The sequence below is a fragment of the Heptranchias perlo genome, chromosome 13 (assembly GCF_035084215.1).
Source record: "Heptranchias perlo isolate sHepPer1 chromosome 13, sHepPer1.hap1, whole genome shotgun sequence".
Classification (NCBI taxonomy): Eukaryota; Metazoa; Chordata; class Chondrichthyes; order Hexanchiformes; family Hexanchidae; genus Heptranchias; species Heptranchias perlo.
The window spans coordinates 17,088,468-17,114,565 of NC_090337.1; the positions used below are offsets into that span (position 1 = coordinate 17,088,468).

General features: G+C 41.6%; 1 protein-coding gene across 1 annotated transcript in view; it reads left to right on the forward strand.

Moving 5' to 3' along the window:
* The window catches only part of atr (ATR serine/threonine kinase), an 81,829-nt gene that overhangs the window by 24,245 nt on the left and 31,486 nt on the right, over positions 1-26,098 (forward strand). Inside the window, exons 14-24 of the mRNA XM_067995047.1 lie at positions 117-287; positions 1,245-1,439; positions 2,014-2,199; positions 7,203-7,295; positions 7,397-7,527; positions 10,423-10,566; positions 21,544-21,637; positions 22,173-22,298; positions 22,603-22,809; positions 24,259-24,372; positions 25,825-25,940. Of these exons, the coding sequence (XP_067851148.1) occupies positions 117-287; positions 1,245-1,439; positions 2,014-2,199; positions 7,203-7,295; positions 7,397-7,527; positions 10,423-10,566; positions 21,544-21,637; positions 22,173-22,298; positions 22,603-22,809; positions 24,259-24,372; positions 25,825-25,940 (1,577 nt within the window). The remainder of the gene's footprint in view (positions 1-116; positions 288-1,244; positions 1,440-2,013; positions 2,200-7,202; positions 7,296-7,396; positions 7,528-10,422; positions 10,567-21,543; positions 21,638-22,172; positions 22,299-22,602; positions 22,810-24,258; positions 24,373-25,824; positions 25,941-26,098) is intronic.

The following is a 26,098-nucleotide window of genomic DNA, read 5'->3' on the forward strand; positions in this document are numbered from 1 at the left end:
GATTTGTGTTGTTTAAAAGCTGGTATTGTTTTGAGAGTCTGACTGTTATCCTTTGCAATCTTATTTGTAGATGAAGCCACTATCACTAATCATATATATTGCTGTTTATTTTGCAGTTCCTGGTGGAGTCATTACATACAAGACAGCTGGCAGTCAGTAGTAGTATTGAGGGTCAAAGTAAAGAACTGTGTCAGCGAGAGGCAGATCATCAGCGGCAGATTACACTTGACATCTTATCTGAAGTAGCTCATGTGTTTGATTTCCCTGATTTGAATCGCTTCCTCACTGTATGTAAATACTGTTGTGTTTCTTTAAATGGTAGTTCTTCCGTAACAAGGGACAAACTGAAAGAGTATAGAAAGATTTCATTGTATGGTATTTAAACAAACAAATATTAAGGAGTCAGCAATTTAATACATCTCTTGAGAATTTGAGACGAGAATGATAAAGTTTCACCGGCCTCTTTCAGAGTTGACTTTGTGTTGAGATGTGGCAGTTTAAATTTTAATGAATTATGATAAATGCCTGATTTTCTTTGTTGTTGATGTACAAACTGCAGTTTTTCCTCCCTCCTGAAGATGTGCCTTAGTACAGTTCCACAGACTGTTCATGTATGAGTCTGTACGTTGAGAATAGGCTGGTTATCTGATCATGGAGGGCATCACTTGACATCTACCCATTCACATTTTATAGCAGTGGTCACTGGATGGTGATCAGGAATGGGAACTGTGGCAGATTTCCCCGACACCACCACCCACCCCCACCCCCCCCGCCCCACCGCCGACTGGGTTACTGAAGCCAATTGCCATCCTGGCTGAGATTAGCTAACTCTGAACAGACCAGAGATTGTTCTTTGAGTTATGGATTCTGTATTGATGAGGAAGCCACAAGCTGTAGTATGGAAACATTTTGGAAAGGATAACCTAAATTGAACTATTTAGGATTTGTTTGCAAATGCATAATTTTGACCCAATTTAAACCACCTTGATTGTGGTTGGAAGCTTGCCTTTCCCCACTTCAGTTCATCTATTTCTCTGAAATGGTTGAATACAGAGCTATATGGACAGTCCAGAGAAATTAGGGCTATTTTAATAATGAATTGAGAAATGGTATATTACCAAACTCCAATTCCTTATGCTTTCCCTCGAACACTATAGCTTTCTCTTAAGCTAGCACTCATACTGACAAAAAGTCATTGTTCAATCTATACTTCTGTATGATGTAAATCACATTTTGTTTTCCAGCGTACCTTGCAATCTCTGTTGCCATATCTGGCTGCAAAGGCCAGTGCTACTTCTTCATTACTGATCCGGACCATAGCAAAGCAGCTGAATGTCAATCGTCGAGAGATCCTGATCAACAACTTTAAGTACATCTTTTCCCATTTGGTTTGCTCCTGCTCAAAGGATGAACTTGAGCGAGGTCTCCATTATCTACAGGTAAAACAAGTATTTTTGTAATAAGTAACCAGAACTTTTAAGTATGGTATTGCTAGCCGAAAATAATTTGTTCAAACCAACTAATGAAAAAAGGTTTTAAAAAAATTTGCAAGGGAAAAGACTCAACTTTATACCCTACAAGTCTCCTGATCTATCAGGGTGAACTCCAGATAACCTGTGCTGATGTTGCAGGCAAACTTCCAGGCTTCAATGCTGCATTGACTTATCTGGTGCAGTGCAGTTGGGAGGTTTGTCCACACGTTTGGGAGTCAGAAGCTGATGCAGATCATCCAGGATCTTCCCTGGAGACTTGAAATAGAATTGCGAGCCATCTGTAGTCCATCAATAACTGGATCAATATCTTCTTTGATCTTTCAGATAACCCCCTTCAATTTGTTTAATTTGTTTTTTCTTGTTTCCTGCTTTGCTGGTGCTTTTCAGCATGAAGTCCCCCCCTCCATCCAACCAATAGAAAGTTTTATTCTAGTGACAGGATATACAAACTGCCCATTTTGTATTGTTTATGATGTGGATTTTTCTTCCTCTGCTTCTTACTGTTGTGTACTGTGTTTAGAATGAAACAGAACTTGAACTGGGCAGCCTTCTCAGACAGGATTTTCAGGGGTTACATAATGAACTACTGCTGCGTATAGGAGAGCACTATCAGCAGGTTTTCAATGGACTGGCCATACTGGCTGCTTCTGCTTCTAGAAATGATCAACACCAAGCACCCACAGACATTACTTCAGTGGAGTTAATGGTAAGGAAACGTAGCAGGTATATATCTATTTTAGACTGCTGTTGTAGATATGCTGATTTTATACCATAAAATATGAATGGCAAGAAGTGTTGCCTCCCAAGTGCCAGGATAAAGGACCTAATGAAGCTGGTTCAGAAGCTTTATGAAAAGGATGGAAATAACTCCAGAAGTTATGGTTCCAGAGGTCAAAGGAATGGAGCTCGGTTGCAGGGAGTTTGTAGAACTTGAGGGCGATGCAGACAGGGAGAGGCAAGACCACGAAAATATTTAAGCACAAAGAATTTTAAATTTGAGGTTTTGAGGGACCTGGAGCCAATATAGGTCAGCGAGGGGATGGATGAGTGGGACTTGGTGCAGGTTAGGATACGGGCAGCAGAATTTTGAATGATTTGAAGTTGACGGAGGACGGAAACTGGGAGATTGGCCAGGAGAACATTGGAATAGTTGAGTCTGGAAGTGACAACGGCATTAATGAGGGTTTCAGCGGAAGGTGGGCTGAGGTAGGGACGGAGGTGCAAGTATGTGATTTATTTGATGGAGAGGATATGGAATTATAAGCTCAGCTCAAGGTTGAACAGGATGCCGTGGTTGCGAACAGTAAGGAATTAGATAGAGAAAGGATCCACATAGAATACCTTTGGATTGAGCTGAGGAATTGCAAGGGATAAGTTACACTATTGAGAGTGTCGTGAAGACTTTTTTATTATTCGTTCATGGGATGTGGGCGTCGCTGGCGAGGCCAGCATTTCTTGCCCATCCCTAATTGCCTTTGAGAAGGTAGTGGTGAGCCGCCTTCTTGAACCGCTGCAGTCCGTGTGATGAAGGTTCTCCCACAGTGCTGTTAGGTAGGGAGTTCCAGGATTTTGACCCAGCGACGATGAAGGAATGGCGATATATTTCCAAGTCAGGATGGTGTGTGACTTGGAAGGGAACGTGTAGGTGGTGTTATTCCCATGTGCCTGCTGCCCTTGTCCTTCTAGGTGGTAGAGGTCGTGGGTTTGGGAGGTGCTGTTGAAGAAGCCTTGGCGAGTTGCTGCAGTGCATCCTGTGGATGGTGCACACTGCGCCGGTGCTGAAGGGAGTGAATGTTTAGGGTGCCAATCAAGCGGGCTGCTTTGTCGGATGGTGTCGAGCTGCACTCATCCAGGCAAGTGGAGAGTATTCCATCACACTCCTGACTTGTGCCTTGTAGATGGTGGAAAGGCTTTGGGGAGTCAGGAGGTGAGTCACTCGCCGCAGAATACCCAGCCTCTGACCTGCTCTTGTAGCCACAGTATTTATATGGCTGGTCCAGTTAAGTTTCTGGTCAATGGTGACCCCCAGAATGTTGATGGGGGATTCGGCGATGGTAATGCAGTTGAATGTCAAGGGGAGGTGGTTAGACGCTCTCTTGTTGGAGATGGTCATTGCCTGGCACTTGTCTGGCGCGAATGTTACTTGCCACTTATGAGCCCAAGCCTGGATGTTGTCCAGGTCTTGCTGCATGCGGGCACGGACTGCTTCATTATCTGAGGGATTGCAAATGGAACTGAACACTGCAATCATCAGCGAACATCGCCATTTCCGACTTTATGATGGAGGGAAGGTCATTGATGAAGCAGCTGAAGATGGTTGGGCCTTGGACACTGCCCTGAGGAATTCCTGCAGCAATGTCCTGGGGCTGAGATGATTGGCCTCCAACAACCACTACCATCTTCCTTTGTGCTTGGTATGACTCCAGCCACTGGAGAGTTTTCCCCCTGATTCCCATTGACTTCAATTTTACTGGGACTCCTTGGTGCCACACTCGGTCAAATGCTGCCTTGATGTCAAGGGCAGTCACTCTCACCTCACCTCTGGAATTCAGCTCTTTTGTCCATGTTTGGACCAAGGCTGTAATGAGGTCTGGAGCCGAGTGGTCCTGACGGAACCCAAACTGAGCATCGGTGAGCAGGTTATTGGTGAGTAAGTGCCGCTTGATAGCACTGTCGACGACACCTTCCATCACTTTGCTGATGATTGAGAGTAGACTGATGGGGCGGTAATTGGCCGGATTGGGTTTGTCCTGCTTTTTGTGGACAAGACATACCTGGGCAATTTTCCACATTGTTGGGTAGGTGCCAGTGTTGTAGCTGTACTGGAACGGCACGGCTAGTTCTGGAGCACAAGTCTTCAGCACTACAGCTGGGATGTTGTCAGGGCCCATAGCCTTTGCTCTATCCAGTGCATTCAACCATTTCTTGATATCACGTGGAGTGAATCGAATTGGCTGAAGACTGGCTTCTGTGATGATGGGGAGGAGGCCGAGATGGATCATCCACTCGGCACTTCTGGCTGAAGATGGTTGCAAACACTTCAGCTTTGAGTTTTGCACTCACGTGCTGGACTCCGCCATCATTGAGGATGGGGATGTTTACAGAGCCTCCTCCTCCCGTTAGTTGTTTAATTGTCCACCACCATTCACGACTGGATGTGGCAGGACTGCAGAGCTTTGATCTGATCCGTTGGTTGTGGAATCGCTTAGCTCTGTCTATGGCATGCTGCTTCCGCTGTTTAGCATGCATGTAGTCCTGAGTTGTAGCTTCACCAGGTTGGCACCTCATTTTTAGGTACGCCTGGTGCTGCTCCTAGCATGCTCTTCTACACTCCTCATTGAACCAGGGTTGATCCCCTGGCTTGTTGGTAATGGCAGAGTGAGGAATATGCCGGGCCATGAGATTACAGATTGTGCTGGAATACAATTCTGCTGCTGCTGATGGCCCACAGCGCCTCATGGATGCCCAGTTTCGAGCTGCTAGATCTGTTCTGAATCTGTCCCATTTAGCATGGTGGTAGTGCCACTCAACACGTTGGATGGTGTCCTTCGTGCGAAGACGGGACTTTGTCTCCACGAGGACTGTGCGGTGGTCGCTCCTACCAATGCTGTCATGGACAGATGCATGAAGACTGCTGAACAATAAATAGGAAATTGAGGAAGGATGTAAAAGTAATTGCAATGGTGCATCGATATTAATAAGAATGATAAGAAATTTAAGATAGTTACAAAAAGAATTAAAGGGGAGGTTAGAAAAAGATTCTTAACACAGAAGGTGGTTAGAATTTGTAATTCTCTGCCACAAACTGTGTTGAAATAGAATGTATAATAAAAGAGAATTAGATAGTTATTTGAAAAAGTGTAAAATTATAAGGTATTTGGAATGAGCAGGAAAGTGGGATTAGACTCATAGAGAAAAACACCAGTGTACACTTGATGGGCCAAATGGTCCGTTTCCATGCTGCAACCTTCTGTGATTTTAGGTAAGCTTGTGTAAATGTGTGTAATTGCATTTTCAATTCAGGTCTTTTTGAAGTAAGCTTCAAATTGTCAAATCTTTATTACTGCATTTATATATAAAGTGTTGCATGAAAGCTATGTTCTGAACCTTATCTCAAGTTGGTTTAGGTGTAATGGACTTGTTCTAATACAGGATCAGTAACTGCGAAGGGTTATTTGTACTGAAAGCAGAAGGACCAGAAACTGACTGCTTCAGTCCTGTTGCAGTTTTTAAGTTCTGCCCTTTCAGTTGTTTATTGCTGGGCTTGTACCAGCATGTGATAAATGTTATTTATTTTTGTAAGATTTTTTCTCCCCTTGTTGCACCCCATCCCTTAGCTGAGAGGGCAGTGACCTGCCCTGACATGTTTGTGTTGACAGCTGGATGCAACATAAAATCCACCTCAGTTAACTTGCCCTTTTGTTTTTTGATGTTTTAATCTTTTGATTGCCTTGTTTTTTTTTTATTTACTACCTATTTCCTTTTTAAAAATGGTTCTATTTTTCATTTCCAGTCACATTGGCTGTGATATTTAGTGGAGGCGGGATGGTGGGTGGTGGTGGTGGTGTAGTGGTTGGAAAATTGGAGAGCGCGGAAGTCATGCCAAATTTAACAGCAGGATCTTGTTTGAATTTTTTGTCTCTGCTTCCTGGCTGGCAGCTAGCCAGATTGAGAGGCTGTTGGGCGGGAAGTCTTGTGCTGGAAGACCGCAGTTGGGGACCGGAGAAGAGGGAAGGAGGGAGAGATTGTGGGGGCGGGTGCAGTGGAGAGCGATTGCAGGGGGGAGGAATGGGAGAGAGATTGCGGGGGAGGAATGGGAGAGAGATGGTGCGGATGCAAGAGATCGTGGGTCAGCCTGGAGATTTGTTGGGGGGAGGGATTGGCAGATCGCAGGGAGGGGGTATCGATCGCGCCAAGTTAGCTTGGGGGGCCAGGGAGAAGCCCTGGGAAACCCGGCCTGCAGCTGTCAAATCTAAAAGGCAGCTAAAAATCTGAGGCACGTGGCCTCATTAACATATTTAAATTATTGACTCGCCTCTCCCGAGCAGGTTACTCGCCCACCCCCCCAACCCACTCCGGTTAAACCGGAATGAGGCGCGTTGGGGTCGGGTTTCAGGTTTTTAAGAATTTAATCTCCCCGCTCCTTTCCCACCAGTCCTGGGGGTTTAAAATTCTCCCCATTGAATCCACTGGCTCCTTTCTCCACCTCCGTATTTTTTGTCACAGATTTTTTTTGTCAGTTTTAAACTTAAATGTCGACGCCAAAAGTATTTTCTTTCCTATTTAAATTTTGCTCACCATGCCAAGGCAGACAGCAGTGAGCTCCCAAACGCTACCAAATGCCGCATTATTAATGGCGAGTACTGGTATACATTTTGCCTCTTTCAGAGAAGAGCTTCACCTATCTATTCTTACCTGCCCAACATCAGTTGACAGTATAGGGAACCTAACGAGTAAGTATGAGAATACAATCCAAAGTATTGTATGTCATGTACTATAACCTATTGTGCTAGTGAGCTGCTGTTATAAAGTTAATTTTAGTCTTGACTGTTCAGTTGCCAGTATTTAAAGTTAAAAACAAAGTAATATAATGTAACAAATCTTAGTTAACTCGATATTCACGTACTTCATCCGGAGTTAAAACATATTCAAAATCTGTTCTTTAAATTGATTTATTAATGCTAAATTTTTTAAAATTATTTTTTCTAGGCAGATTACTTACAGCCTAAATTGTTGGGGATTCTGGCCTTTTTTAATATGCATTTACTGAGTTCCAGTGTTGGACTAAATGATAAAAAGATGGTAAGTAAATTCTTTACTGGTGCCCTTTGGAATTTGGATAAACCTTTTTTTGAGCAATTTTTAATGAAACCCATTATTAATGCCATTTTTTTTATTTACAGGCCATGAATAGTTTAATGTCATTAATGAAATTGATGGGACCAAAACACATTAGTTCAGTCCGGGTAAAGATGATGACCACTCTGAGGACAGGCCTGCGATACAGGGATGAATTTCCTGAATTATGCTGCAGGTGTGTTTCGAAATACAGCTTTCACTTTGAATGAATGGAAACGCAATGTTGAATTTTATTGAAGTACTAACCTTAAGAGGAAAGTAATTTTTTTTAAAAATCCTTAATATCACTGCTACATGGAAATATTACTTCGGAAGATCTTTTGGGGCTGTTTTGCTTTCATTGGAAGGGCGTGGAATAGAATATTTTGTAGCATATGCAATAGTTATATTTTACCCTTAACTTGAAGTCTAATAATTATTATTAGTGTTATTTACATTGCTTACTTGAAATTATTGGATAATTCAAGTTTTTTAGTGCCAAAAGTGACATCGAACTATCAGGAAAAGACTGTAAACTTTGGCAAAATGGCTTTTTGGTCCATTTGTCTAACTTTGCAAAATCAATTTTAAAAAAAAGTCAAAAGCAAAATAGTGTGGATGCTGGAAATATTTGCAAGTTGGACAGCATGTGGAGAATGAAACGTTTCAGGTCAATGACCTTTCATCTCGTTCCTAGCACAAATGAATTTTTTAAAAAGTGTTGTGATTAGAAATGTTTGCACTTTACCTCCATTTTTGTCTCATTAAATATAATTTGAGTGCCAATTGAATGGAGTTTTCTGGTTAAGCACATGTCTAATTTTTACACCTTTTGTGTATGATTTTTCACATTTTATTATTCGTTCGTTAGGAGAACACACTTTATAATAGCGGATGTAAAATGTAATTTTCTAAAAAGTAATAGGAAAACAATTATTAGATTTTTCTAATAGTTTAAGGTTGTTGAAGAGTAGTTTGGGATTATTTAAAGAGATTTCTGTAAAATAGTTACACTGGTTTACCTGTAATATTTGTAAACAATTTTACAACACCAAGTTATAGTCCAGCAATTTTATTTTAAATTCACAAGCTTTCGGAGATTTTCTCCTTCCTCAGGTAAATGTTTCAAGGAGATCTTGAAACGTTTACCTGAGGAAGGAGAAAATCTCCGAAAGCTTGTGAATTTAAAATAAAATTGCTGGACTATAACTTGGTGTTGTAAAATTGTTTACAATTGTCAACCCCAGTCCATCACCGGCATCTCCACATCATGATTACCTGTAATAGGTTGTAAACAACTTGTATTTGGTACATAAACCTCTCCTTCATTATCCCGTTCCTAGCATAAATTAATTACCATTCCATTTACACAGTAAAAATAGGGTTAATAGTACATATTTTCCACAGCCACCTACTGCATTGGAGAATTTTTCAATATTTTGTCACTGTGGTCAAATTCCTGTCTGCTGGTTTTAGAAAAAAAGTAAACAGGAGTGCAAAGCACTGTTTTGCCCACTTAACACTCATGCTGGCTTTTCACCAAAAATTAACGAAGACATGATGTCTCACTGCTTACTACTGATAGCAAAACTGGACAAAACTCTGGATGACACTATAGGAACATTTCCCTTGAGATTCTATAAAAACATGTTTCTAAAAACATATATTAAACAGAAATGGAATTTTTCTACATGTTAGTGGTTTGCCCACTTTCTAGTAAATGTAAAGTTCAGACTATTTCAATCCATTAGTGCAATGCTACCATCAACAATGTTTTAAAATGAATTAGGTAATACTGCTCCCAAAGGCAAAGTAGTGGCATGTCGCTTACCTGCGTGTTGATTTGCTGCAAGCTCAATTGTACTCAGGAGTGCCTTCCCATGCACTGCATGTGTGTAACATGGATATAACATATCACATCATGCAGCACAGTTCTGTATTTCTCATACAGATGTGTATTCTGGCAAGCTAAAGAAAACTTTCGCTTAAAATAGAATTGCTTTCTATTGAAGCAAAACCAAATTTAATACAGCAGCCAGAAAACAAGGAGTCAGCTGCAAAACCTGCTCATGAGTTCACCTTGGGTGTTAGTACTATCTACAACATCAAAACAATGAAGAAACAGTTGTGGAAATTTAACAAGGAAGCACACAATGATGTGAGGCCAACACACAACAAGATAACTAATGGAGTCTAAATTCCCTTAAGTCGGCTGAGCTGTGCATCAGTGGTATTATGCAATCGGACCTGAGAAGGTGTGCCATCTCCATGAATAGCTGTGAACAGTGCAGCCATTTATAGCAAGCACTGGTTGGCTTATAAGTTTCATGGTAATAGGGAGCTGTCGATGACAAGTGAAAGAGGCTTTCAGTGGATGTGTCAATAATTAAACCAGCCAAGGACAATTTTGCTAAATTCTATGAACAATACAAGCTGGTAATTTCCTATAAAGAAATTATGTAAATGTTTGACAGGATAATTGAATATTTAGATGAGCAAGCTGAAGGAAGAAAAGAAATGTAGCTGCAATGCATTCTTTCCTCCAGTGCTTTTCACTCCATTTATAGCACAATAATTTTGAGAGATTGCCTTATAAGCATATTCTTTTTAAACTGTAAAGTGATCGCTGTCCTACATGAGCACACAAACAATATTCTACTGTATAACTTTGCTGTTGGAGCCTGAGACAGCTATGTCAGCCAAATGCTAGCTGGCTTCCCCAGTCAATGGAGAAGATACAAGGCCAGAAACAAAATCACAAACAAGTTTGCATATTTGTTTCTATTTTTCTATGTTCTGGCAACTGTAATAGTTTTCCCAGCAAAGGGACCCTGAGGGAATAGTATAGAATTGCTTCTTGAAACAAGTCTTTGTGCTATCCAATTGCCCTAAACAGAAGCCCACTCTACTAAAATTTATCATTTTGGATAATTTTTGGTAAGTTTTATTTCTTGATGGGCAATATTTTCCAGAGCTATACTAGTTGCATTAACTTTTGTCATTAGTTTTCATGGTTTATTTTCTCTTTCATATAGTTTCAAAAGGTTTCCGCAATTAATGGCATTCTGCTAATTAAGTCTCTTATTTTCAGGGCATGGGATTGCTTTGTGCGCTGCCTGGAGCCTAGTTATCTGGGGGCCCTTCTCAGTCAAGTGATTGTGGCTCTGCTGCCTCTAATGTCCATTCAGCCAAAGGAGACTGCTGGAATATTTCACTACCTTATAGTGGAGAACAGGTAAGTTAATTCTGCAATCATTTGCTTAATTTCAATTTTTTTATTCATTTAGGTAGCATTTAGGTTGTACTCTATTATTGTTGTAAAAGGAAAATATACATTGATGTCGAAGTATTTTTTTTGATAGTTTTATGCAGTTATACTGTAAATAATGATGACAACAACAAAAACTACTGACATTTATTCAGTGATTTCAATGTAGTAAAACATCCCACGGTACTTCATAGTTGAATAGGAAATAAATAAGAGATGCTGAAGACATAGTTGAAGAGGTAAGCTTTAAAAAGGTTTTTGAAGGCAAGGACAAAAGTAGCAAGGTGGAGGTGTTTGTAGACAGTTTCAGAGTATGGGACCCAGATTTGTCAAGGCGCTGCCATCGATGGTAGAGTAGAGTGAGGGGTGGGGAATACACAGTTAACCAGAGTTGGAAGAGTGGAGGGTGTGAGAAGGGACATAGGGTTGAAAGAGATTGCTGAGGTAGGATGGACTGAGGCTGTGGATGGATGGTTAGATGTGGATGATGATTTTGAAGTTGGTGCACTGAGGGAAGGGAAGCCAACTGAGATTGGTAAGGACAGTGATAGGTGAGCAGAACGATATAGAAGTGAATATTGGATAAGTTGGAGTTTATGTAGGGTGGAGCTCAGGAGGCTGCTGAGGAGGGCTTTGGAAAAGTTGAATCTGGAGGTAATAAAGGCATAAATAAGGGTTTCAGTAGCAGCAGAGATGAAAAAGCATTGGTTATATAAGGGAGCATATTAAGGTGCACAGTCAGCTTGGTTGTAGGAATGGGAAGTCATGCTTGACTAATTTATAGGATTTCTTTGAGGAGATGACAGACCTCGTAGATAGGGGAGAGACAGTATATGTTATCTACCTGGATTTCAGGAAGGCATTTGACACAGTCCCCTTATAGGCTACTAAATAAGCTCCAAGCTCATGCAATAGATTGGAATATATTAAAAAGAATTGACAAATTATTGGTTGGTGGACAGCAATGAGTAGTCGTGCATGGTCAGGTATCTGGTTGGCAGCCAGTTGCCAGTAAAGTATATAGGCGATGGTAGCGGTTATGTTACTGGACTAGTAATCCAGAGGCCTGGACTAATAAACCGGAGTCATGCGTTCAAATCCCGCCACGGCAGCTGGGGAATTTAAATTAAATTAGTTAATTAAATAAAATCTGGAATAAAAAAACTAGTATCAGTGATGGTGGCCATGAAACTACCGGATTGTCGTAAAAACCCATCTGGTTCACTAATGTCCTTTAGGGATGGAAACCTGCCGTCCTTACCCGGTCTGGCCTATACGTGACTCCAGACCCACAGCAATGTGGTTGATTCTTAATCGCGCTCTGAAATAGCCTAGCAAGCCACTCAGTTCAAGAAGGCGGCTCACTACCACCTTCTCAAGGGCAATTAGGGATGGGCAATAAATGCTGGCCTTGCCAGCGATGCCCACATCCCATGAACGAATAAAAAGAAGTGCAGCAAGGTTTAATGTTGGGGTCGCTGTTATTTATAATTTTTATAAATGAACTAGAGGAAGGAATTCTCTTCAAAGGGACCAAATTTGAAGACGATACTAAATTGGGAGCAGTGACAAATGATGAGTTTAATGCAGGGAAATGTAAGATTATGAGATTTGGTAGAGGGAAAGTTGATATAGATTATGTGCTAAATGGGAATGTACTTGAGGTATCAGAGCAGGAGAGAGATCTTTAGTGGAGTGGTCAGGTTCCTAAAACAATCAGCGCAATGTTCCCGGGCTGTTTTAAAAAAAAAACAAAGAATTTTGGGATGCACAGCAAGGGGTATAACATATACATCCAGAGAGGTAATTTTAAAACTGTGTTTGGCCCTGATGAGACCACATCTGGAGTACTGCGTACAGTTTTAGCCTACCTATTTTAAAAAGGATATTCAATTATTAGAGGGGGTGAAGAGACGGGCTACACGGTTGATGCCAGAACTTAAAGGAACGGCATATGAGGAAAGATTGACTACCTTGGGACTTTCCTCTCTTGAAAAGAGAAGATGTGGAGATGCCGGTGATGGACTGGGGTTGACAATTGTAAACAATTTTACAACACCAAGTTATAGTCCAGCAATTTTATTTTAAATTCACAAGCTTTCGGAGGCTTCCTCCTTCCTCAGGTGAACGTTTCCAACAACGTTCACCTGAGGAAGGAGGAAGCCTCCGAAAGCTTGTGAATTTAAAAGAAAAGAGAAGACTGAGGGGATATGATAGAAATTCCGTACATGACAAAAAAGCTTATTTGGATCCAATTTGACCAAACCTTTCATAATATGGAAATGGAAGGCAGAAAATTAGTAAGTGAGTTTGGAAGGCAGAGGAAACAAAGGTTAGAAAATAAACAACAAAGGAGTTTGGCAGTGCTTAAAGGTATATATCTCAATGCAAGAAGTATGGTGAATAAGGCAGATAAGCTGAGGGCACAGATAGACACGTGGCAGTATGATATCTTAGCTATTACAGATACATGGCTTAAAGAGGGGCAGGTATGGCAGCTCAACATTCCTGGTTACAGGGTTTTCAGACGAGATAGAGAGGGGGATAAAAAAGGAGGGGGGTGGCAATTTTGGTTAAAGAAACAATTACAGCTGTGAGAAGGGATGATATGTTAGAAGGATCATCAAATGAGGCAATATGGGTTGAGCTAAGGAACAAAAAAAGGACAGTCACACTACCATCACCGGCATCTCCACATCAACACTACTGGGAGTGTACTATAGACCCCCAAACAATGAGAGGGAGATAAAAGAGCAAATATGTTGGCAAATTTCTGAAGTTCAAAAACAATAGGGCAGTGATAGGGGATTTCAACTACCCTAACATTAACTGGGATACAAACACTGTGAAGGGTATGGAGGGCACAACATTCTTCAATTTCATTCAGGAGAACTTTTTTAGCCAGTACATAGCAAGCCCAACAAGAGAGGGGGCAGTTCTGGATTTAGTTTTAGGAAGTGAAGCCGGGCAGGTGGAAGGAGTATCAGTGGGAGAGCATTTTGGTGGTAGTGATTATAATTCAGTTAGATTTAGCATAGTTATGAAAAAGGACAAAGATAGAACAGGAGTTAAAGTTCTCAATGGGGGAAAGGCCAATTTTGCGAAGCTGAGAAGTGATTTAGCACAAATGGACTGGGAACAACTACTTGAAGGGAGATCCATGTCAGAGCAGTGGGAGGGATTCAAGGGGTTCAGAGTAAACACGTTCCCACAAAGAAAAAGGGTGGGACTGCCAAATCTAGAGCCCCCTGGATGTCAAGGAGCATACAGGGTAAGATAAGGCAAAAAAGGGAAGCTTATGTCAGACACAGAGAGCTCAATACTACAGAAAGCCTAGAGGAGTATAGAAAGTGCAGGGGTGAAATTAAGAAAGCAAAGAGAGGGCATGAAAAAATATTGGCAAGTAAAATCAAGGAAAACCCAAAGATGTTTTATAAATACATAAAGTGCAAGAGAATAACTAAGGAAAGAGTAGGGCCTATTAGAGACCAAAAAGGTAACCTGTGTGTGGAGGCAGAAGATGTTGGTATGGTTCTTAATGAATACTTTTGTGTCTGTCTTCACAAAAGAGAGGGATGATGCAGACATTGTAGTTAAGGATGAGGAGTGTGAAATATTGGATGGGATAAACATAGTGAGAGAGGAAGTATTAGGAGAATGAACATCTTTAAAAGTAGATAAATCACCAGGCCTGGATGAAATGTATCCCAGGCTGTTAAAAGAAGCAAGGGAGGAAGCTTTGACCATTTTCCAATCCTCCATGGATATAGGCGCGTGCCAGAGGATTGGAGGACTGCTAATGTTGTACCGTTGTTTAAAAAGGGAGAGAAGAATAGACTGAGTAATTATAGGCCAGTCAATCTAACCTCGGTGGTGGGCAAATTATTGGAATCAATTCTGAGGGACGGGATAAACCGTCACTTAGAAAGGTACGGGTTAATCAAGGACAGTCAGCATGGATTTGTTAAGTGAAGGTCGTGTCTGGACGAACTTGATTGAATTTTTTGAGGAGGTAGCAAGGAGAGTCGATGAGGGTAGTGCGTTTGATGTAGTCTACATGGATTTTAGCAAGGCTTTTTGACAAGGTCCCACATGGCAGACCGGTCAAAAAAGTACAAGGGAAAGTGTCAAGTTGGATCCAAAATTGGCTCAGTGGCAGGAAGCAAAAGGTAATGGTCGACAGGTATTTTTGTGACTGGAAGGCTGTTTCCAGCGGGGTTCCGCAGGGCTCAGTACCAGGTCCCTTGCTTTTTGTGGTATATATTAATGATTTGGACTTAAACGTAGGGGGCATGATTAAGAAGTTTGCAGATGGTACAAAAATTGACCGTGTGGTTGATAGTGAGGAGGAAAGCTGTAGACTGCAGGAAGATATCAGTGGACTGGTCAGGTGGGCAGATGGAATTCAATCCGGAGAAATGTGAGGTAATGCATTTGGGGAAGGCAAACAAGGCAAGGGAATGCGCAATAAATGGGAAGGTACTGAGAGGTGTAGAAGAAGTGAAGGACCTTGGAGTGCATGTCCACAGATTCCGAAGGTAGCAGGACAGGTAGATAAGGTGGTTAACAAGGCATATGGGATACCTTCCTTTATTAGCTGATTGTAAACAATTTTACAACACCAAGTTATAGTCCAGCAATTTTATTTTAAATTCACAAGCTTTCGGAGACTTCCTCCTTCCTCAGGTAAATGTTCAGGAGCTCCTTGAAGCCTACGCATTTATACAATGTAAACACCATGTATTGTTCTATATGTATAAATGCGTAGGCTTCAAGGAGCTCCTGAACATTTACCTGAGGAAGGAGGAAGTCTCCGAAAGCTTGTGAATTTAAAATAAAATTGCTGGACTATAACTTGGTGTTGTAAAATTGTTTACAATTGTCAACCCCAGTCCATCACCGGCATCTCCACATCTTCATTAGCTGAGGCATGGAATATAAGAGCAGGGAGGTTATGCTAGAACTGTATGAAACACTAGTTAGACCACAGCTTGAGTACTGCATACAGTTCTGGTCACCACATTACAAGAAAGATGCAGTTGCACTAGAGAGGGTACAGAGGAGATTTACGAGAATGTTGCCAGGACTGGAGAATTTTAGCTTTGAGGAAAGATTGGATAGGCTGGGGTTGTTCTGTTTGGAACAGAGGAGACTGAGGGGTGATTTAATTGAGGTGTATAAAATTATGAGGGGCCGAGATAGAGTGGATAGGAACGATCTATTTCCCTTAGCAGAGAGGTCAATAACCAGGGGGCATAGATTTAAAGTGATTGGTAGAAGGATTAGAGGGGAGCTGAGGAAAATTTTTTCACCCAGGGTGGTGGGGGTCTGGAACTCACTGCCTGAAAGGGTAGTAGAGGCAGAAACTCTCAACGCATTTAAAAAGTAGCTGGATATGCCCCTAAAGTGCCGTAACCTACAAGGCTATGGACCAAGTGCTGGAAAGTGGGAGTAGCTGCGTGGCTCATTTTCAGCTGGCGCAGACGCAATGGGCTGAATGCCCTACTTCTGTGCTGTAAATTTTCTGTGATTCTATGTGGAACAGATTACTGGCAGGGGTGATGGAACAAGAAGCCTTAATGGGTTCCAAGAAGGAACGAGACAGTTTATTGGGATTCAGGGTTATTAGAAATGCACCAAAAAGAGTACCGTGGATAGGTGGGTTAGATGGACCAAATATCTTCTCCTGTCTGAAACTCTTATTTTTGCTTATTTATAATCATTTTAGCAAGTTGTCTCAGCTATATATGTACATGCATGATTAGAACAAAAGCAAAATACTGCTGATACTGGAAATCTGAAATAAAAACAGAAAATGTTGGAAACACCCAGCAGGTCAGGCAGTATCTGTGGAGAGAGAAACAGAGTTAACGTTTCAGGTCGATGACAGTTCTGATGAAAGTTCATTGACCTGAAACGTTAACTCTGTTTCTCTCTCTACAGTTGCTGCCTGACCTGCTGAGTGTTTCCCGCATTTTCTGTTTTTATTACATGTATGATTATGTTTGTTGTCACATCCCACGCCATATTTTTCTACTCTTGAACCAGAAACACTAACACCATTGTAATGCTCCTGTTGAGCATGGACGGGGTTGAACTGAGGAACATCTGGTCTATATGGCTCAATTTCACACTGGGTAGTTTGTTTATGCACTAAGGATTCAGGGGAGCTACTCACTTGTGCATGCTAATCTCTGGTTGCTGCTTCATTTACCCCCTTGCACAATGCACAATCTTGGCCTCTCCGCTCCATTTTCCTGCTCACTTTAAGGGGCCATACGTGCCCTTTGCCTTCTTTGCATCCAATGTCTTGACCTTTCAGCTCTAGCTACCCTTTCTCTAGAATCTCAGTCTTGACCTTCATTCATCCTTGAAATGGATTCACATGGGTAGATATATTGGAAGAACTTCGAGATTTTTTTTTCATTTCCCCACCTCAAAAAGAAATCTCATAAGAACATAAGAAATAGGAGCACCAGTAGGCCATCCGGCCCCTCGAGCCTGTTCCGCCATTCAACAAGATCATGGGTGATCTTCTACTTTAACGCCATTTTCCTGCACCATTCCCATATCCCTTGATTCCTTTAATATCTAGAAATCTATCGATCTCTGTTTTGAATGTACTCAATGACTGAGCCTTCACAGCCCTCTAGGGTAAAGAATTCCAAAGATTCACTACCCTCTGAGTGAAGAAATTTCTCCTCATCTCAGTCCTAAATGGCCTACCCCTTATTCTGAGACTGTGACCCCTGGTTTTAGACTCCCCAGCTAGGGGAAACATCCTCCCTGCATCTACCCTGTTGAGCCCTGTGAGAATTTTGTATGTTTCAATGAGATCACCTCTCATTCTTCTAAATTCTAGAGAATACAGGCCTAGTCTACTCAATCTCTCCTCATATAATAATCCCGCCATCCCAGGAATCAGTCTGGTGAACCTTCGTTGCACTCCCTCTATGGCAAGTATATCCTTTCTTAGGTAAGGAGACCAAAATTGTACACACTACTCCAGGTGCGGTCTCACCAAGGCCCTATATAATTGCAGTAAAACATCTTTACTCCTGCACTCAAATCCTCTTGTTATAAAGGCCAACATACCATTTGCCTTCCTAATTGTTTGCTGCACCTGCATGTTAGCTTTCAGTGATTCATGTACAAGGACATCCAGGTCCCTTTGAACATCAACATTTCCCAATCTCTCACCATTTTAAAAAATACTCTGCATTTCTGTTTTTCCTACCAAAGTGGATAACTTCACATTTTCCACATTATATTCCATCTGCTATGTTCTTGCCCACTCACTTAGCCTGTCTATATCCCCTGGAAGCCTCTTTGCATCCTCCTCACAACTCACATTCCCACCTAGTTTTGTGTCATCAGCAAACTTGGAAATATTACATTTGGTCCCCTCATCCAAATCATTGATATAGATTTAATATCTGGTGCCCAAGCACCGATCCCTGCGGTACCCCACTAGTCACAATCTGCCAACCTGAAAAAGACCCGTTTATTCCTGCTCTCTATTTTTTGTCTGTTAACCAATTCTCAATCCATATTACCCCCAATTCCATGCGCTCTAACTTTGTTCACCAACCTCCCTTGTGAGACCTTATTGAAAACCTTCTGAAAATCCAAATACACCACATCCACTGGTTCTCCCTTATCTATTCTTCTAGTTGCATCCTCAAAGAACTCCAATAGGTTTGTCAAACATGATTTCCCTTTCATAAATCCATGCTGACTCTGCCAAATCCTATTATTATTTTCTAAGTGTCCTGTTATCACTTCCTTTATAATAGATTCTAGCATTTTCCCCATTACTAATGTCAGGCTAACGGTTCCCTGTTTTCTCTCTCCCTTCTTTCTTAAATAGTGGGGTTACATTTGCTACCCTCCGATCTGCAGAAACCGTTCCAGAATCTATAGAATTTTGGAAGATGACAACCAATGCATCCACTATCTATATAGCCACCTCTTTCAAAACCCCAGGATGTAGATCATCAGGTGCTTGGGATTTATCGACATTCAGTCCCATTAACTTCTCTGGTACTATTTTTTTTACTAATTTCTTTCAGTTCTTCATTCTCGCCAGACCCTTGGTTCTCTAGTATTTCTGGGAGGTTTTTTGTGTCTTCTTCCGTGAAGACAGACACAAAGTATTTGTTTAATTTCTCTGCCATTTCCTTATTCCCCATTATAAATTCTCCCATCTCTGTCTGAAGGGACCCACATTTCCTTTGCCAGTCTTTTCCTTTTTACATACCTATAGAAGCTTTTACAGTCCATTTTTATGTTTCTCGCTAGTTTACTCTCATTCTATTTTCCCTTTCTTTATCAATTTCTTGGTCCTCCTTTGCTGAATTCTAAAATGCTCCCAATCCTCAGGCTTACTGCTTTTCCTGGCAAGTTTATATGCCTCTTCTTTTGATTTAATAGTATCTTTAATTTTTCTCGTTAGCCACGGTTGGACCACGTTTCCTGTTGGGTTTTTGTGCCTTAAAGGAATATATATTTGTTGCAAATTATGTATTAATTCTTTAAATGCTGGCCATTGCCTGTCTACCATCATACCTTCTAATGTAGTTCCCCAATCAGCCACAGCCAACTTCCACCTCATACCTTCGTAGTTTCCTTTGTTTAGATTTAAGACCCTAGTTTCGAATTGAACTACATCACTTTCAAACTTAATGAAGAATTCTATCATATTATGGTCACTCTTCCCTAAGAGCTCCTTTACAACAAGATTATTAATTGACGCTTTCTCATTGCACAATACTAGATCTAAAATAGCCTATTCCCTAGTTGGTTCCTCAACATACTGATCTAGAAAACGATCTCGTATACATTCCAGGAATTCGTCCTCCACAGTATTAGTGCGAATTTGGTTTGTCCAATCTATATGTAGATTAAAGTCCCCCATGATTACTGTATTACCCTTGTTACGTGCACTTTTAATTTCCTGCTTTACACCGTGCCCTACGTTACCACTACTATTTGGTGGCCTATAAACAACTCCCAACCATGTTTTCTGCCCCTTGCTGTTTCTTAGCTCCACCCAAACTGATTTTACATCTTGATCTTCTGAGCCAAGATCCTTTCCCACTATTGTGCTGATCTCATCCTTCATTAACAGGGCTACCCCACCTCATTTTCCTTTTTGCCTGTCCTTCCTAAATGTTGAATATCCTTGAATATTCAGTTCCCAGCCTTGGTCACCCTGCAGCCACGTCTCCATAATGGCAATTAGATCATACCCATTTATTTCTATTTGTGTCGTCAATTCATCTACCTTGTTGTGAATGCTGCGTGCATTCAGATAAAGTGCCTTTAATTTTGCCTTTTTAACATTTTTTCCTATTTTGACCTTATTTGCTGCTGGCCTTTGTTTCCGCTGCCTTCCAATTTCACTTACTACTTTTCTGCCTTCCACTTGCAGCTTTGCTACTCTCCCTTCTGAATTTCCTCTCAGGTTCCCAACCCCCTGCCAAGTTAGTTTAAACCCTCCCCTCAGGGTACTCCTACACTACCTGCCTGGTCCTCTAGCAAACCTCCCCGCCAGGATATTGGTCCCAGCAACCCGTCCGACTTATACAGGTCCCACCTCCCCCAGAACCGGTCCCAATGCCCCAGGAATCTCAAGCCCTCCCTCCTGCACCATCTCTCCAGCCACGCATTCATCTGCTCTATCCTCCTATTTCTATATTCACTAGCACATGGCACTGGAAGTAATCCGGAGATTAATACCTATGAGGTCCTGCTTGTTAATCTCTTTCTAACTCCTCAAACTCTGTCGGCAGGACCTTATCCCTCTTTCTACCTATGTTGTTGGTACCGATGTGGACCACGACCTCTGGCTGTTCACCCTTCCCCCCTCCCCCCAGAATGTTCTGGAGTCTTTCTGTGACATCCATGACCCTGGCACCATGTCTGGAATCATGTCTGCGGCCTCAGAGACGCCTGTCTGCTCCCCTAACTATGGAATCCCCTATCACTATTGCTCTCCTGAGCTTTCACCTCGCCCCCCTGAACTGAATACTGGTTGGAGAGTGAGATGCCCTCAGGGTACTCCTACACTACCTGCCTGGTCCTCTTTGTCTGTCTGGCGGACACCCAGTCCCTCTCTGCCTGCACTCTTTTAAGCTGTGGGGTGACCACCTCCTGAAACGTGTTATCCACGTAGCTCTCAGCCTTGTGGATGCACTGCAGTGACGCCAGCTGCTGCTCAAGGTCCGAAACCCGGAGCTCATGCTCCTCCAGCTGACTACACTTCCTGCGCCTGTGGTTGTCCAGGACACGGGAAGCGTCCTGGAGTTCCCACATAGCACAAGATGCGCGTTCCACCGGACTGAGCTGCCCTACCATGCCTCGATTTGTCGATTTATTATTTTATTAAATAAACTTAATAGAAATAAACTTGAAGACTTAAAAAGGCACTAACCAGCTACTCACCAATCAGCTCCCTACCTGGTGCTGACGTCACTTTGTTTTTTTCTTTCTCTCTCCCTGACGCTCCGATTCCGGCTCTGCCTCTCCTCTGCACCGCCGCCTCAACTGATCTCCACGCTCCAAATCCCGCCTTTTTATGGGTCGCTCCCTCTCCTCCGCTCCGCCACCTCAGCTGATCTCCGTGCTCCGAATCCCGCCTTTTTATGGGTCGCTCCCTCTCCGCCGCCTCAGCTGATCTCTGCGCTCCGAATCCCGCCTTTTTATGGGTCGTTCCCTCTCCTCTGCTTCGCCGCCTCAGCTGATCTCCTCCTCAGCTGATCTCCTCATTAGAACATTATGAATAAATCTTAGTTTATTCACACTTCTCAGGAGATAGTTAACTTATTTGTGGGATTAATTTGCATAATCACTTTATGTATGTATTGTCCATTGTGCACAGCACAAATTACAGATAGATATGTGTAGATGTGCATTAAGTAAATTTCTTTGTGGATATTTCAGAGCTGAAGTAAAAGACTTTCTCCATGAGATTTACTTTTTGCCAGAACACCCTGATTTTACTGAGATCCAGAAGGTACTTCAGGATTATAGAAAGGTGAACCTTTTACTTTAATATGCTAGTAACTGATCTGCTGATTGAAATTTCACTAGAAATATTTTAACTAATTGGTATGGGGATGAAGAATTAAGAGTATTGAGCCTGACAGTTAATGTCAGTGGGCTATTTATTCCTGAGGAATCATGAGCCTGATCTGTCCTCACCCAATGTCCGCACACAAAAATACAGGTCCAAGGTCTAATCTCAAAACCCCAAATTTAGTGTTTGCAGAGGTCCCTAGAAAGTCACAAATCAGTACTGCCATACACAAGATGGTCTCTCCCCACCAGGTGTTGTCAGGCTTTTGCCAGTCTCCTCCCCTCTTTGCTGATAGCCACCAGGACGCCATCAGTGAGTCAGACTATTTGTGAATTAAACTTTGTTTTAAAAGAATGCAGAAATACTCCTTCAGCTGTCAAGTAGTTCATAAACTTCAGTAACTGCTTGGAAAGAACTTTTTCCTGATTTGTTTGGTTATGTGGTGCTAACATTGGTCACACTAATGGTTTGCTTTATGTGCCCTGTTTTGTAGGAGACTTCTAAAAGCACAGATTTGCAAACTGAATTGCAGCTGTCTATGCGAGCTGTTCAGCATGAGAATGTAGATGTTCGTATACATGCTCTGACCAGTTTGAAGGATACTTTGTACAAGAAACAGGTGCACAATTTAATACGAGCGCCTTTAAGACTTGAATGCATAGTCTGTTGAAAAAAAACTGCATGTGATAAATTCAATATTAATTATGGCAGAGGAACTTAATACTGTAATCATGACGTGCTACAAGTTATGATCTAACATACATATTAGCACCTTCAGCAAAAGAGAAAACATATCTATGTGATTCCTAAGCATTGTGTTTATAGAGAGGGTGATGCTGTACCAGGGAGGAAAATTCATTCCAACCGAAGACCATGTTAAAGTAGGAAAAATGTCATCAGATCCATATCTTATATATTTTTAGGAACAATTGGTAAAACTTGCCACAGACAGTGAGACAGTAGAGCCTATTATCTCTCAGTTGGTGATGGTGCTTCTGAAGGGTTGCCAAGATGCAAATGCACAAGCTAGACTTCTGTGTGGAGAGTGCCTTGGTGAGTTGGGAGCAATAGATCCTGGCCGACTGGACCTCATGACCAGTAACACAGAGGGGAAAAGCTCTACCTTTGTGGTAAGAATTTGCGTGTCTTCCACTTCATTTCGTATTAATTTAAGTCTAACCTTGAAAATTTATTATAGGATTCCACGTCTTATGGAACCACAGAGTGTTAGCAATGACTCATAATGTATGTTTGACCACAGCATAGAATTGCATCAGGTACCACTATTCAGAGATACCTACAGTAATACTTAAGTTTTAAATGGATCACTTCCCAGTTGCGCTCTCTCTCTGTCTCTCCCTCTCTCTCTCTCTGTCTCTCCCTCTCTCTCTCTCTGTCTCTCCCTCTCTCCCTCTGTCTCTGTCTCTGTCTCTCTCTCTCTCTCTGTCTCTATCCCTCTCTGTGTCTCCCTGTCCCTCTCTGTGTCTCTCTCTCCATCTCTGTCTCTTCTCCTAAATAAGTACAGAATTAGTCTGTAGGAGATTGACCCTGGTGCGTTCGGTCATTATTTGCTGTCTCTCCTCCTTCACTTTTCCTTGTCCTCTTTCATTTTCTTCATTTTATTTCTCTCCAGTTTTTTTTGCCATGACACTTTACTGCCTAGTCCCTGTACCAATTGTACTCCCACAGGGAAGTCTGGTGAGGGCAGGAGTGGAGTCCTTTCAGTGCTGTTTGTCTCATGTATCCTTTATCTCAGAGGACAGAATGACTTGGGCAGGATTCTTTACGACCAGCATTAATATTGCAGCACATTGACTTGCAGGAGGCATGGTTGAAACAGATGAGCAGTATCTGTTCTCATTTCCACAGATGGAATGTCTGATCCCAATTCACCCGTCTGTGACAATGAATTTAAATGAGGTGTGGTTCAAGGCTTGTGACTTTTTGGTTGGCAGTCAAGTTTTTAAATGATTGTGTGGGTTTGAATATTGTGTCGCTGCTACAGTCCTACTGAAAAGTGAAGACATTTAGCAAAACAATACACGTTGAAAGTCTTCACCAAATTTCATTGTGCGTCTGGTGCTGGTGATAGTCAAAGGGGAGAGGACGGAGGATAATTGAGACTGAGTTAGTTCTCTTTCATCTTCTGGCAGCCTGTTCCAGAACAATATCAGCAGAAGCTTAAGAACTGATTGTCTTTTTACTTGAGGAATGCTTCAAGGAATGTGAATGAGAGGCATGAGACGAGGCCACGAAAATAATAGAAAATGATTGGGGGTGATTATAAACTTATTGCACTTTAAAAGGATACTTCTCGTTGGTGAGGCATTTTTAAGATTTGATTCAATTATAAGACTGGTTTGGTATATTATGTCTGCGAGGGACGAACTGCCTACTGAAATTATTTGAAAAGTCAGGTTTTGACGTGAGCGTTTTTAGCTGCTTGAAATTTTTTTTTAAATTACAGTAACTCATATTTATGATTTTGTTAAAAAAGAACTGAATTTCCATAGAAATAATTGGAGTGATAAAATGTTAAAGTTAATGTACTTGTCATTTTGAAATGATTCCTATGACAGGCTGGTGTGGAGGACCCCAATTTTGCCCATCATTTGCTGATAGAGTTGACAAGAGCCTTCCTTGCTTATGCAGATAATGTTCGAGCTCAAGACTCAGCTGCTTATGCTATTCAGGTATGAGACCAACTACTTTTCTGTGTTGACTTGGAGAGAGGATTGTGTTGAATAATAACAAGCCAGATTATTTTCAGAGAGGAAATTAACCAACTACTTTCTAAAATTATTTTACACAAGGGGCAAAGTAGAGTTAATACAAACTAAGGAGGACAGAAGAAATATAAATGATCACATAAGTTAAAAAAAAAGCACAGTTTATGATGAGGAATGAACATACTTCCATGGCTTATAATGCATGTAACTACTAGCTGTATTTACCAGATAAGGGAGTTGTGTCTCTATGGCGTCAGCAAAGAGAATGCTTCAGCCTTGACCCTGACCTTGTCACCTTTGGCTAATAAGAATTGTTTAATCTAGCAAAAAAGTACAGAATCTAAACATAAAATAACAATTGGTTTGTAACGTGCAAATTGGTGGTATGTGCATTTTTTTTATGGGTAGCAAGGAACTATATACAACAACTTAATTTCTATTTTTGCCACTTTTCTTACCTCCACCCAAGGCACTGACTTCTGGTGGTGTATTGTTCCACAAGTAGCCATCGCCATTGGTGCTTTGCCCGAAGTGTGGGAATGCTAGTGGTGGTATTTAATTGCTGAGAGGGGAGCATCACAGCCAAGTCCTCTCCTGGTGCAATTTTTTCCAGCATGTGCGTGGACATCAAGACACTTGACTATGTGGAGAGAGGGCAGGGCAGTCAGATTAATTTTGGATTGCTCTAGAAAACAGCTAGCACAGATGTAATGGGTCGAATGGCCTTCTGTACTGCAAACCTATAGGATTCATTAGAATGTTACTGGAACTATGGCAAACTATCCCCTTCCAGGTGTGCTGAGGCAAATATACTGCATGTTAGTTGAAGACCTTCTAACCCAGCATTGACCATGGATCAAACCTGGGAGAGTCTTGTTTATATGGTTCAGCTACACACTGTTTTTACCAACTGAGCATTCAAAGATCCAAATAAACTATATTGAATAAAATTATCTGGATTTCCTTGTTACTGGAAACTGGCACCTAGTTGGTGATTTGGAGCATAGAGTTGTTATAAATGAGTTGAGGTGCGTGACTAGATATAATTTGCTGGACTTTCTGAAATTTACGATTGACATTTCTCCAGCTGGATGCTTCAATCTGACCAATGTCAGAATGACATTTTGCAAGAGAGTATGCCACTTTGTTGATGTGGCAGATGGATCCCATCAAGAGATATTTCTGTTGGGACCAGTTGGGTTGAGAGTTTTTGTTTTCAGTGGACCAATTGAGAGCTGTAATTGTCATAATCTCAGCTGGTACCAGTATGTTCAAATAATAGCTCTCAGAAACTGAAGCTGGTAGAAATTTAAGTACTTTTTTTAGTAAGGAATTACTTTAACATTTCATAGATTTTGGCAGTGCATCTTAAGTATGCCGGCATCTTGCTAAAGGTTAATAAAAATGAACTTTCAGGAACTGCTACAGATATACAAATGTAAAGAAGGGAGGAGTGATTGCCCAGGACGAAGGTTGTGGAGCAGCTTTCCAGAGCATGTGCAAGAAATCCTGGAGCCCCATCTGAACACCAGGTCTGTAGTATTTTCTTCGTGGGTAACGTCCCACTTCTCCAAGCAATTTGGTTGAACTGAAGATGTGTTTTGTTCACCGTGGAAGTTTTTAGACACAATTGCTCAGCAATGGAAACGAAGAAAGAACTTCACCTATACGGACCAAATATGTTTCTAAA